The sequence below is a fragment of the Typopeltis vanoorti genome, chromosome 3 (genome assembly GCF_054136105.1).
Source record: "Typopeltis vanoorti isolate ZY-2024b chromosome 3, IOZ_Tvanoo_1.0, whole genome shotgun sequence".
Classification (NCBI taxonomy): domain Eukaryota; kingdom Metazoa; phylum Arthropoda; class Arachnida; order Uropygi; family Thelyphonidae; genus Typopeltis; species Typopeltis vanoorti.
Genome location: NC_143551.1, coordinates 154613337 through 154626651, shown reverse-complemented (window position 1 = coordinate 154626651; position 13315 = coordinate 154613337). Strand labels below are relative to the sequence as shown.

At 33.3% G+C, this 13315-nt stretch overlaps 1 protein-coding gene across 1 annotated transcript in view; it reads left to right on the top strand.

Moving 5' to 3' along the window:
• LOC150108677 (nose resistant to fluoxetine protein 6-like) overlaps positions 1–13315 on the top strand; it is a 59859-nt gene that overhangs the window by 18554 nt on the left and 27990 nt on the right. The window contains exons 4-6 of the mRNA XM_090390502.1: positions 3019–3115; positions 6676–6761; positions 11569–11739. Coding sequence (XP_090246628.1) covers positions 3019–3115; positions 6676–6761; positions 11569–11739 — 354 coding nt within the window. The remainder of the gene's footprint in view (positions 1–3018; positions 3116–6675; positions 6762–11568; positions 11740–13315) is intronic.

The following is a 13315-nucleotide window of genomic DNA, read 5'->3' as shown; positions in this document are numbered from 1 at the left end:
AGAAAGTTTGTTGTATTTTAAAATGTTGAATTTTGTGTTTGTGAAAGACTTTCTTTTAGCGCTGATGGATACAGCGAGTCAGCCATTTTATTGCAGTGCGTAGTTTCTGACTTTTGTGAAGTGCGCATGCTCCCGGAGAGAACTTGATGTGTGATTGACAGCTGACAAGGAAAGCGTTGCGTATCCAAGTTACAGTTGTAAACAAGAGAGCGTTCGGAAGTTTTTTAGAACACAGGCCGAGATATATTCAAGTTGGGAGGAACTTGATTTTTTTGTGCGGCAGTCAGAAGGAAATTTCATAATGTATTCCGAAAAGGGAATAGTGAAAATAATAGGTTTCAAGCAGGAATAAGTAAAGAATAAAAAGGAAATCTTGAAACTGTAAGTTGGCCGGTAAATATTCAAGTTAGAAGGAACTTGATATTTTTTTGTGTGTGGCAGTCGGAAGATATTTTATAGTGTATTCCAAAAAGGGAATAGTGGAAATATTAGGTTTCAAGGAGAAATAAGTAATGAATAAAAGGAAATCTTGAAACTGTAAGTTTTTATGGTGAAATAAGTTAAGACTGTCAATTTAGTATTGTGAATGAAAGGAGAACTTGTTGCTTACATTCTAAAGTGAATGTTTTTCTTAGAGAAAATATTGATAAGGAAGTTTTATAAGTATTAAGAATGCCTGAAAGTGAAAGTTTGGACAATATATTGATTAAGAAGATTTTTTAGGTATTAAAGGTGCCTGATCTGATGAGTATTACTACTAAAAGGAAAACAGGATTTAGTCAAGAACACTTTATGTGTGTTATATTGATTGATGAAAAGGATCCTGATAATGAAGTACAGAATCTTGTAACTTCTGGAAAAGAGCCTTAACAGAAAGGGAAAAAGACTATGAACATTTTTTTTGTGATTGTGAAAGAAAAAGTGGTTAGTCTTAAGAGTAAGTTTATATTTTTAAATAAGGCCTTGGATCCATATAATCTATAGTTATAGTTATGTATTATTACTAGAAGTGTATATATATTGTTTTAGTTTTATTAAATGTGTTTATTTTGTACTTGGTATTGAGTCAATGATTAGTTGGATTCTGAAAGAGCGAGTTAAAGTCATTGCACCAATTGGAGTGAACTCTTTGTGCAAATATAATAACATATAGGGACACTCGGAGTCAAAATAAAAATAATTGTTAGTAAAAGAGATTTATATAATAAATCACCTCATAAGTATATAGTATAAAAAATAACAATGGCGCAGCCTACAGGATAATTGATTATAATTATTAACAAGTGCCGGTGTCCTCCCAGGTCGTAGATCATTAATTTTCCATCTACGAATGACATAAACAATGGTGGTTTCGATATACTGAAAATGATAGCAATGTCACTGACAGAAAGACTACTGATGTGACACCCATCTACCATCCCATGTTGGAAGAGTGTCAGTTCAGCTGAATGTGGCATTTTGACATTGAGTATAGTGCAAAACATGCAGCATATCTCACTTTTTATTACCAGACTTACTTTGGTAGGTCCAACATTTTCATGGCACGTACTGTGTCCAAATACTTCTGTCAACATAGGTTTAATTTTACAGAGATAATGTAATCTAAAATGATATTTCCCTGATACTTATATAAGTTTACTTAATCATGTGCATTATTTATCAAAAGAATATAGCATGTTGCAGTAGAGCTAGCTTAAACATAGTATTCCGCTCTCGTCATTTAAAATTGGGGAAAGATGGCGAACTTCTGGTATTGAAAATACCTCGCGAACTAATACACGTCCTAACATTGCAGTGGAGGTTTTGATGGTGGTTTGCTTCAAAATGTTCCTTTCGAGTATTTCCAAGAGCAACGAAGCAGTCATGAAACATCTAGAAACATGGGAGGGGGGGGGTAATGCTGTAAAATGTTAAATACAGCTGTAAATAGTTTAAGAGCTCTGGGATTACTTGCAATTAAACCAGAACTCTTTTCATCTCAATAGTAAAATAGACGTAATTTTCAAATATTGCAAGACTACTTAACTATATATAGTTTAGCGTTAATTAATTTCCAATCAAGTGTTATTACATGTCGCTGGATTAGTCATGGGTCTTGCATGATCGCAGTGAGATTAGAGTATCCAAGATAAGGCAGTGACAAGATTTCATTTAAAAGAAGGCAAAGTAATTTTGGAAACATAATGAAGACAAACATTACATAATTTCCTGTTCCTTACATTCCTGAAAGGGACATGGAATCCCTGAAAACATTTATAGATTCCTTTTGTAATACATCAATGTCTTATTTTAACAAGATTGGTGTTCAGGACGTCCACCTGCAGACATTCGTGTCAGTAATAAATAAACTACACTGCACCAGGTTCAGTTTCCCTGAAAATTCAGCTACGCACGTGCTATCAAAATTATTGGGCAGTAAACACTTTATTGAAATACTGAGTTTGAAATCACTTGAAAGTTTGATTATAGCGCCTACTAGGAAAATTGTTCTTAAGTGTGTGTCTATATATTGGTTGATTTAGTAAGTATAGTGGAGGTATTTTGCCGTGGAGATTCTTTTCCTGTTTTGGACTGGGTTCTATTGACGAACTTCAAGGAAAAGTAATAGAAAACCTTATTATGTGTTTCTGGAGAAATGATTAGAGTTGCAATAGGAAATTTTCGGTATGAGTCTTTTACAAGAAAAAAAAATTAATGAAGGAATAATTTGATTAAATCCGTTCATTGTTAATTTTCTTTGGAACCAACAGGTTTATTTGCTGCCACATTAGTCAATGTAAAATTAATTAGTGAACATTTTGTTTCTTTTAACTTATTAATTTACTGTTTACATTGCATTTTAGCCCTGAAGCAGGCCATTCATAAGATACGTCTTCAATTAATTCTTATTATAACTGATCGTAGGACTCATTCTTATTACTGATAATTTTGTTTACAGATTTTAAGAATCCATAAAAAAGTAATTTTTTATAATGTAAAATGAAAATAAACCTTTAAGATACGTTCTTTCTCTTTCAGTCGTTAATCGTCTTATAAAAAGCTTATCAGCAGAGGTTGCGTTTTGTGAAGTGAAACAGGAAAAGGTCTACTACACTGCTTTACAGATATCAATAATGTAGGTATACGTCATACACATACCGCCCATTGAATCGGAAACTTTTATACAGTTGTACATAAACGTCACTTACACAGCGTATGTGCAAAATATTGGTCATGTGCTTCGCCACGTGTTCTAGGCAACTATTTAACAAAGCTGCTGGTAAGTAATCGTCAATAGTGCTGATCACAAATGGGAAAACAAAGAATTCTTTCGAAGTTCGATAAAGGCCTTATTGTGGGTGCCTATCTGGCAAGAGCCTCTATTCTGAAAATAGAAGAGCTAACTGGTTTTTGAACGAGATCGCGTCATCTGAAAAGGCTCGTACAAAACTTCCTGAGTGCAGCAATTGATCGAAGTACTTAATAAAAGATGCTACCGACCCATATCCCCCTAGGAACTATGCTTAAAGAATTGAAGAAGATAGGTATTGGCAGGCTCATGCCTATGGAAACCACTGATTTTTGCAGAACAGGAAAGTTCGTCTACACTGGTAACAGGAACACCTTGACTGAACCTGGAAAACGGGAAAAAAAGTCATGTGGTGCGACGACTCACAATATACTCTGATCTGTAGCGACAGTAGGCAGAAGGTTTGGCAGGAGCCCCATGAAGCAATGAAACAACACAAGTGATAGTTGCTTCATGGACGACAATGCTACTGTCCATCGTGCAAGAACTGTTCAGCATTAGTTCAGCGAGCATGATATACAAAGAACCGGAACGTCTGTCTACAGTGGCGCCGAGAACATTGTGACAGGACACTGGAAGACTGAAAAAATCTGACTGAGAGTTTGGCAGGAGCAATATGAAGCAATGAACCCAGTTTGCCTTGCAAACACAATTCAAGATTCTGGAGGTGATGTCATGTTGCAGGGCGTGTTCTCTTGGTACAGAACGAATCCCTTGATATTGCTGGTCTGATGTCTTCCAAGGAACATGTAGTCAATGTTGCTGATCAGAGCCATCTGCAATGTTGACTTTTTATTCATCAGGAATCGGTTGTTTCATCGACAATAACAATGCTACTGTCCATCACTCAAGAATTGATCAGCAGTGGTTTAGCAAGCATGACAGTGACTTCCACCATCATCCCTAGCCACCATAAAGCAGCATTTTCTAACGTGTACCATCTTGTATGGTACATGTTAGAAAAACAGATCCTGGAACAAAGTTCTTTCCTGTTAAAACTGAACCAGGAAAAGGACTGTCTATGGAACACCTTGCGTCATCTACACCAAACCGCGTATGTGCTGGAATTTGGATTAAAAGAGGTTCACCACAGTATCAAATAAAAGTTTCTAATTCAATATTCGGTATATCTAGTCTCTTTCATATATCTAATATTAGAACGAGTAACGAGTACTTGAATCATACCAATGTAATTATCTATGATTTGGGTTTGTTGATAAACGTTTATCAGTCTTGTTTTTGATAAGTTTATGAGTTCTACAATCATGCTTCTGAGTGAAAAAACACTGCACACTCAGCTTTAATTGCTGAAGCTTTAACCTACAGTTATAGTAATACGTTTCTGCGTGTTCTATAATATTCTTATCAGCTTACGTTTAACCCAAGTGGAAATTATCTTTTGTCACAACCTTTCTATATTTAAAAGGAATCTATGCTGACTGTATTAAAACTCACTTCTTAATCATCTTGGATGTAAAGAACATAAATATATACATTCTGTGTCTAGTTCTACGCAGTTTGTGGTAGATTTCATGAATACAACCCTGATGAATTCTTCGAAAACATTGGTTTCGGCAGAGGAATCGATAAGAAAATTTAAAATTTACTTTACAAGTTCAGTTCTAGTGTTGAATGAGATGCTTGTTGATTATGCTGAATATGGGAGATATCTGTTTTCGAGCAAAATGGATACAAATGTGATAAAATGTATGGACGAATATGGTGCTGACTGACTAGTTAAGAATTACAAAGTTAAGATTCAATTCTCTTTGGATCGTAGCAGAGCAATTTTAAATAAAATCTGAGCAAACATGTTTCAGTTTGCAATGTTACCATTTATTTGTTTTGTTGGTTTATCTGTGACAAGGGAAAAGAAAGCCCATTTTTGCTTCGAAGAAAACTTAAGACTCGGTATCTTATCATTAGTTGAAGAACCCTTGTAAAATTATTCCTCACATCGAACTGGATTTGAACACAGACATTCGAAGGGAAAATTTTGCGTGCCATAACTGTAGTACGGTGGAATCCTTCTTAAGTGAACTATTTCGAAGTGAAAATAATTATTATGTCTTGTTTCAACATTATTTCAACCGTTGACAAATTTTTTAATTCAAAGGTAGTCAAAAATGTTTTCATATTGTGTGTTTTTACCCTTCCATTATGATTCAGGAAAAAAAAAACTAGCATTATCAGATCTTGAGACTGAGGAACCAGAAGGATTTCACTGTACTATAGTTGTGACACGCGATATTTTACTTTCGAATGCCTGTGTTCAAATCCAGTTGGATATGAGGAGTATTTTTACAAGGGCTCTTCAACTAATGATAGATATCTAGTCTTAAGCAAAACTGATAAGGATATTTTCTTCGAAGCAAATATCGGCTCTCTTTTCCCTTGTGTCACAGACAAATCAACAAAACAAATAAATGCCAATATTGAAAACCGAAACATGTTTGCTCAGATTTTATATAAAATTGCTCTGCTACGTTACAAATGAAATTACCTCTAAACTTTGCAATTCTTAGCTAGTCACCCAGCACCACATTCATCCATAAATTCGTCCATAAAATCCTTTTTAGGGTTCGCGGAATATTTATAAAAGCGTTTAATCTAAAAGTGAGTTAGCTCCCATTTGGAGATAGTATTATACTGTTTCTTCCTCTTGAAACATTTATTCCCCCTTGAATTGATTATACATATACTGGCATCAGAATAGATTCCTCAATAGCTGTAATAAATGAAGGCAGTTATCATTGCTTTGATTCGATCAATCTACTTGTCGAACCTCTTGAAGCGTTGATTCCAGATTCTGAAAAACAGAGGTAGTCTGTTTAGTATGCTACAATCAAACATTTAGTATGTAGAGTATGCTACAATCAAACTCAGTTAACATGCATAAATAAAGACGATAACTGCCTTCATCATTATAACTAATGATGAAGGCATTTATCATCTTCGAGTAAATGCGATTCGATCCGCGTACTTTACAAAAAAGGAAGTTAATTTCTCACAAAAGTTGGGATGTTATCGGAAACGTTCTATAACAGTTAATGCTGTTTTATTATGTTTCCTAGAATGGTTGAATTTTAGAAGTCTAAATGCTTGAATTCGAGAAGTCAATACTCTTTATTATATATTCTAGAATGACGTAAAAACAAATGTCCGGTTTTATATAGAAAAAGATGGGTTTGCATCTTAAAACGAATCTTTAATATAATCTGTATTACTATTATGCCTGTCAAATAATGCGGAGCCTCCATATTGCCAAAAAAAAAATTGTGCGACTTTTTTTTTTGAAGTTTGGATCCTACAGGGACATGTTTATAAGATTTCATATCCTATTTTGATATGAATATCAATAATAGTTTCCGAATATTTTATTACAGGGCTTTCTTCAGCTTTTTGGGATTTTTAGTCCTGTTAGGAACGATATTAGATGTCTGGCAAGAAAAGAAGAATGTCCAGTACAACCGTAAGTGTTTTTCACTTTAAATCATGACAAACTATTAATTTTCACTGCAAGAAATGGATTCGAATTTCATGACATTCATCAGCTGCAGACGGTAATGCGGTTAATAATTTTATGCAGTTTCATAAAACGAAATTATAACATTAATTTCATTCTGTCAAAATGATGTAATATATTATTCTTGTTAAACTTAATCTAGAATCTATAGGATAATTTAGCAATGCATACACAAACTGAACTGGCTGGAATTAAATAATAACATTTTACTTAATTGACTCAAAGTAATTAAAGAAGTTTTTTGAAGACATATGTGTTTTAAAAGGAATATTTTCTATTTTCAAGTACGGTGGAATCCTTCTTAAGTGAACTATTTGGAAGTGAAAATAATTCTTATGTCTTCTTTCAACATTATTTCAACCGCTGACAAATTTTTTAATTCAAAGGTAGTCAAAAACGTTTTCGTATTGTGTGTTTTTACCCTTCCATAATTCGTCCATAAAACCCTAAAAAGAATTTTATGCACGAATTTATGGACGAATGTGGTGCTGGGTGACTAGCTAAGAATTGCAAAGTTAAGAGGTAATTTCATTTGTAACGTAGCAGAGCAATTTTATATAAAATCTGAACAAACATGTTTCGGTTTTCAATGTTGGCATTTATTTGTTTTGTTGATTTGTCTGTGACACAAGGGAAAAGAGAGCCGATTTTTGCTTCGAAGAAAATATTTTAACTGTACTTAAAATAAGGAATTTCTTTTCTTTCATTTTTTAAAATCAGTGATTAAGCATTTGCTCCTCCAGTGCATCAGATTCTCTCTCTCTCTCTCTCTCTCTCTCTTCTCTCTCTCTCTCTTTTTCTTGGTTTCTCTACTTACGGTTTGTTTTTATTTGTTTCTTCTGCTCGTCGATATCTCCCATCGTTTCCATTTCTCTCTGCATTCTTTATCTTTTCATTTAAATTGTAAATGTATAACTCACCTCTTATATTTTCAAATTTTATCTAATCTAATGTTAAATATCATTTAACTATTCTTTAAAATTCCATTTTTTTCCCTGCTGGCTTATGTTTTAATGTTTTGTTACGTTTCTTTCTATAATTTAATTGTCGCTGTTTTCATCATCATTATCATAAAATTCCTGATATGTATTCTCAGGAGATGTACAGGATACTTATGACAGTATTATAAGAAAAAGTTACTGCATTAATGACTTCCAATCAACAATTTTACTCCAAATTAATCTGTTATCTGTCAAGATTCCTATATTATCAGATCTTATACGTCTGTCTTTTAAGACACTTTTTAATGTATCAATCCAACCTATTGGTCATCCTCCTAAGTCTTTTTCCTGCCAACCTGGCAAAGAACACTTGTTTTGCTAATCAAAACAAAACCAGCATTCTGTTTTTTTTTGTTTTGCTAATCTTTCCTTTCCCATTCTGTTTTAAGTGACCATACCACCTGAGATTAGCTTTACTAACACATTTCTGAATGCTAACAATGGCAAGTTCTTTCCTAATATCACCACTTTTAATCTGATAGCGTCATTGATGTCATCAGTTCACTCCACGTCTTTTTCTGAATTCTGATATCAGAAATCTCTAGTCTTTTATCAAGTGTCCGAGATACCAAGTCTCAGATCCAAGTTAAAATTGGTTTTAAAACCGTCTTGTACACAGCTAATTTAGTGTTTTGACTAATTTCATTCTTATTCCATATAAATTTATTCAGCTTACTTCCTACCATACCAGCTTTACTAATTATGTTGTCTATTTCCATGTTTAATATAACGTTTTCACTAAAATTGTGCCTAAATAGCTGAATCGTTTTACTTGTTCAATAAATTCATCATTCAGGATACAGCTGATGTTTTCAATGTTTCTGCCTATTTTCATTCTTCGTCCTTTTATTCTTGCCTTTTATGCCAATGTCGCTGTTTTTTCGAACCATATAATGTAGTATATTTTTTCAATGTTATTTTAATTGTTCCCTCTAATTTTATCTCTGTAATTTATTTAATTTTGGTCTATATTAATGTCTTTAACAGCTGTTACGAAACCAAATATTGATATATTAACGAACGCTTTCACCTACATAAGTTTTGGATAAGATTCTAGAAGTTTTTAAATCGCCTTTTAAACTTTTCTATATCAAGAAAAGTGCCCCCCCCAATTAGGTTTTCTTTTAATTATGTTGGCAGCAATAAAGATGTGTTTTGTAAGGTATTATCAATTCGAGAAAGACCCACCCAGAATAATACACAAATATGAAGAGCATTGCCCTAAGCAAATAATGTGGTTGGTCCAATATTGCAGAACAACTTAAGCAGCATTCCTAGAAAAATGCTGGAGAAGGTTTCATTTAGTACATGAAATTTACTAAATGAATTTAGTAAATATCTAGGTTTTTTCTTCTTTTTCTGTTTATTTTAATCCATATTTTCACCCTTCCAAATACTAATGTTTGTGAAAAATACGTTCTTGTGTAACTTAGAAATAAAGACCAACGTAACAGAAGAGAACAATCGACATCACGTTTTGTGATTTAAATCGATCAAAGAAAGCACGTCATTTTCTAGTGAAATGGCTCCAAACTGTTGCCTAGCACACGTATTATGCAATAAGTGTGAAAAAAAAACAGAAAATGCTCTGAGAATTAATGAATTCTTTGGCTGCTATCTTACCTTGCTATTTTTAATGTTATTCCTGAGTAGTGTACCGACCCACAGAGACTGCCCCCCCCCCTCCCCGCCCTTTTTTTTTACCTAACTACTTAATTTATTCTCTCAAGCTATGCAAATAACTATGCTGGAGGAACATGAAGGTCATTCATTTAATAGTACAGGATACGTGAATTATCATTTACACATATCGGCCATGTACATGTTGGTTGATGTCATCATGTTTATTCTTAGATTTTGTAGATACAAGAAATTACGAACACAAATGAACCGAAAGTAGTGCCAAATTTATTAATAATATACCTTTTTAAAGATAACATTTATATTGAACAAAATAGAAAAGGTGTCTTCTGAGTTAATTGGTATTCTTTTCAAGTAATCTATGTCAAGGAAAGTGATAAAGAACAGCTAATGCGGATCAAGGCAGAAACTTTTCAAATAAAATATTAAAATTTTAATTAGCCATTAAATGGCATTACACTGAATGAAGAAAACGCCTTATTGCATTAACTGTGTGTTAAATAAAAGTAACGACAGGTCGTTACAATTTAAGGTTTTATTTTATCATAAGCAGCGACCATCTGCTCTCGTTCTGACTTTTGCTAATAAAAAACTGAGTAGTATTAATCCATAGAAACCTACGTTCGTTAATTTGTTATGCATATTTCCACATTCTAACTAGTGTGTGCAGTTAATCGTTGATCACGTCGAAATAAACTGCAAAGTTTTCTACTGATTCGTAATTTCAAGGCATAGGTCATCGTTGAGAGTGCTCATCACTTTCGATTGAATTTCATCGCTGTTTAAAGTGATGAAACATCTAGAAGATTTGTGTGCACATCCCATAACTGCAACGAAATATGTAGGGTGTCTTTTTGGTAACATTGTAATAATTTAGTGATCTCAAAATTTGCTAAGAAACAGCACACGTTTAGTTATATTAGCTCAACAGAGAGAGAGAGAGAGAGAGAGAGAGAGAGAGAGAGAGAGAGAGAGAGAGACGCAACGGAGCAATCAGCAACTTTAAGGCAAAAAAAAAAAGACATCCACCTTCCGAATTCTAGAACATTCTGCGGAATTAGTAAATGTCGCAGAAAACGCACTGGCATTTGAAAATAATTCGGTTTTTAAGATGCTAGTTACTTTTATAAAAATTCACGAAAATTGCGATTGACGGGTGTTTTTCAATTTTAAAATTTTAGATTTTTTTTTTTAAATCTCGCGCGAACTCTTAAGTATACGAAGACTGGTTGTACTCTTGTCACTTCGCCAGCAGGAACCGAAAGCAGTGTGATTATCGTGTTTTTACACAAATAAAATTCGCTTTTTAAATGAAGTCGTCTTTACCTGCGTCTTTGTCCACCTTCAAAAGGTGAATAGTGTTAGCGACCGTGTTAACTAATACATTTCTTATATTTATGTTGCTGATAGAACAAACAATTAATGAACTAATTAGTAAATAAATACCTAAATTCGTTTATTTATCAGATTCGAATTCTGTCAGGTGTTTTAAACAAAATGCGATCCACTCTGGAACACTTGAAAGCTTTAAAAGCGATAATTACAAACATAATTTTGCAGATTCTTGCGAAGATTTCTAGACGGCGATTGAGTCAAAATTAAAAAAAAAATTAAAAAATCCACTGAATCGATAAATATTGTTTCTGAATATGCACAAGTAAGTTAAATATAAAATAACTATATATTATTTTCTTTTATAGTTATTTTGTGACTTTTTGTGATATAATTTTTAAATATTGTGCAGATTGACACAATAAGACGATAAATTCAGCATATGCGCTATGGCACAAAAACAGTACTGAACTTCGACACCCGTTTATTCCATAACAAAGATAGTTGTAGTTATTCAGTACTTTTTTTTTTTTGCGCCATACTGTATGAATTTTTCACTGATTTTTTTTTTTTTTTTTCGTTATCAGAAACGTTGTATGTACCGGATTTGCGTGAGTAAAAAGGATCATCCTAGGAATAAACATGCCTAAAATCCATTAACCGTACGCTCATAGAAAAGAGTTCTGTGTTGATAATGAAAATTTACATTCAATGTATTTATATTTCGATTGTACAAGTAAACAGGATTTCTATTCTAATACGATTTCTTATCGTTATAGATTGTTGCAGCCGTATTTTGATGTGCTTTTCACTGTTGACTAATACAAGAAAGATTTTTGATACAAGTACCCAATCAGACAGAATGACATGTCTTCATGGAATCCGTTTTCTCTCCATGACTTGGGTTATTATTGGACATACATACTTTGTTATGAACTATCTAGCTCTACGTAAGTAACTATTAATACTTAATAGAATTATTTATAACTATATTTTTGGAACAAATGTATTATTTTGAGTGAATTTTATTTTGTTCGTATCTAATTTTACTGCTGTTCTACCATCATTATTATTCAAAGCAGTTTTGATTTAATCAACTGTTCACAATAAATTTCACATTATCACACAAGAATTGTTTTTCAGGAGATTAAATCGAGAAAAGGATATCTGCTGCGTAAAAACAAACTTTTTAACAAGTTAGACAGGTTTAAATAAAACACACACACACACACACATAGAGAGAGAGAGAGAGAGAGAGAGAGAGAGAGATATCTTTCCTAAAAGGGCATCGGCAAACCGACAAATCAACAGAGGCTCAGTAGGTTTCTAATAATCTTTAAATGATCAAATTTTCACAGTGGCAATTCAATATAAGCAGCATGCTCTTGATTTTAATTTGAAACAAAAATCTAAATAAACGCTCTAAAAGTTGAAAAATTAGCTCATGTTAAGATAAATTGTCAAATATATTAAACATTTCTTAACTTTAAACAATCTCTCATGGGTAGGATGCACATAAAATTCATAAAATATCACATCCCTTAGAAAACTATAAATCTATTTTAACTTAATTTTTACAAAATATTTAAATTTAAAATTATATTTATTTATTTATATAATTTTTTATTTATTTATTTAAAATTTATAATTTTTTAAACTCACTGTCAGAAGCTCAACATGAACAAGGATTCAGTAATATTTGAAGTCTCTAGTTGCCCACAACCTAGCGATAGATTACGGCAAAGAAACGATTATCTCGTTGCAAATGCCCATAAAACAGCACCGAACAGAGAGTTTAAAAAATGTAATGACATTAGCCCACAATGGGCGAGCCAAGCGCACAATATTCCTTAATTCAAATTTTCTTTGCACATCCGATAAAGGGATAAGGAACCACAGTACCAATCAGTCCATTGTGGACTAATGTCAGTACATTTTTTAAACTGCCTGTTCGGTGCTGTTTTATGGGAATTTGCCACGAGATAATCGTTTCTTTGCCGTAATCCATCGCTAGGTTGCCCACAACCTAGCGATAGATTACGGATCTTTCATCATTAGGATCTGACTCCTAATGATGAAATTTTATAATGTTCGTCTAGCAACTTCCTTGGAGTGTGTCCCCCCCCCGTTTTACGGGCAGAGTGCAGGTATTTCCGTTTTGCGTGGAAATACCTGCACTCTGTGTGCTGCTGTGCTGTGTTCAGCCAATACTTTGATCATAGCAGGTTTTTAAATTAAACTTGCCAAGAAATTATGTTCTTATTTAATCCTTTATTGTGTAAACAACAAACTTTGTGCATGAAGTATTATCACGACTGGATGATTAAATTGATGCTTAAATTTAATATTTAAGCATCAATTACCTTAATGCAAAGAACCATTTGGACGTGCGTGATGCTATGCATTATGGAATAGCGAGATTGAACAGTGGGAGTCAAATACAGAAGAGATACCAAGGCTGAGATACCTACTGATGAGACCTCAATAAAGGTCGAAACTGGTCTGAGTAGTGGCCCGTCCCATAAT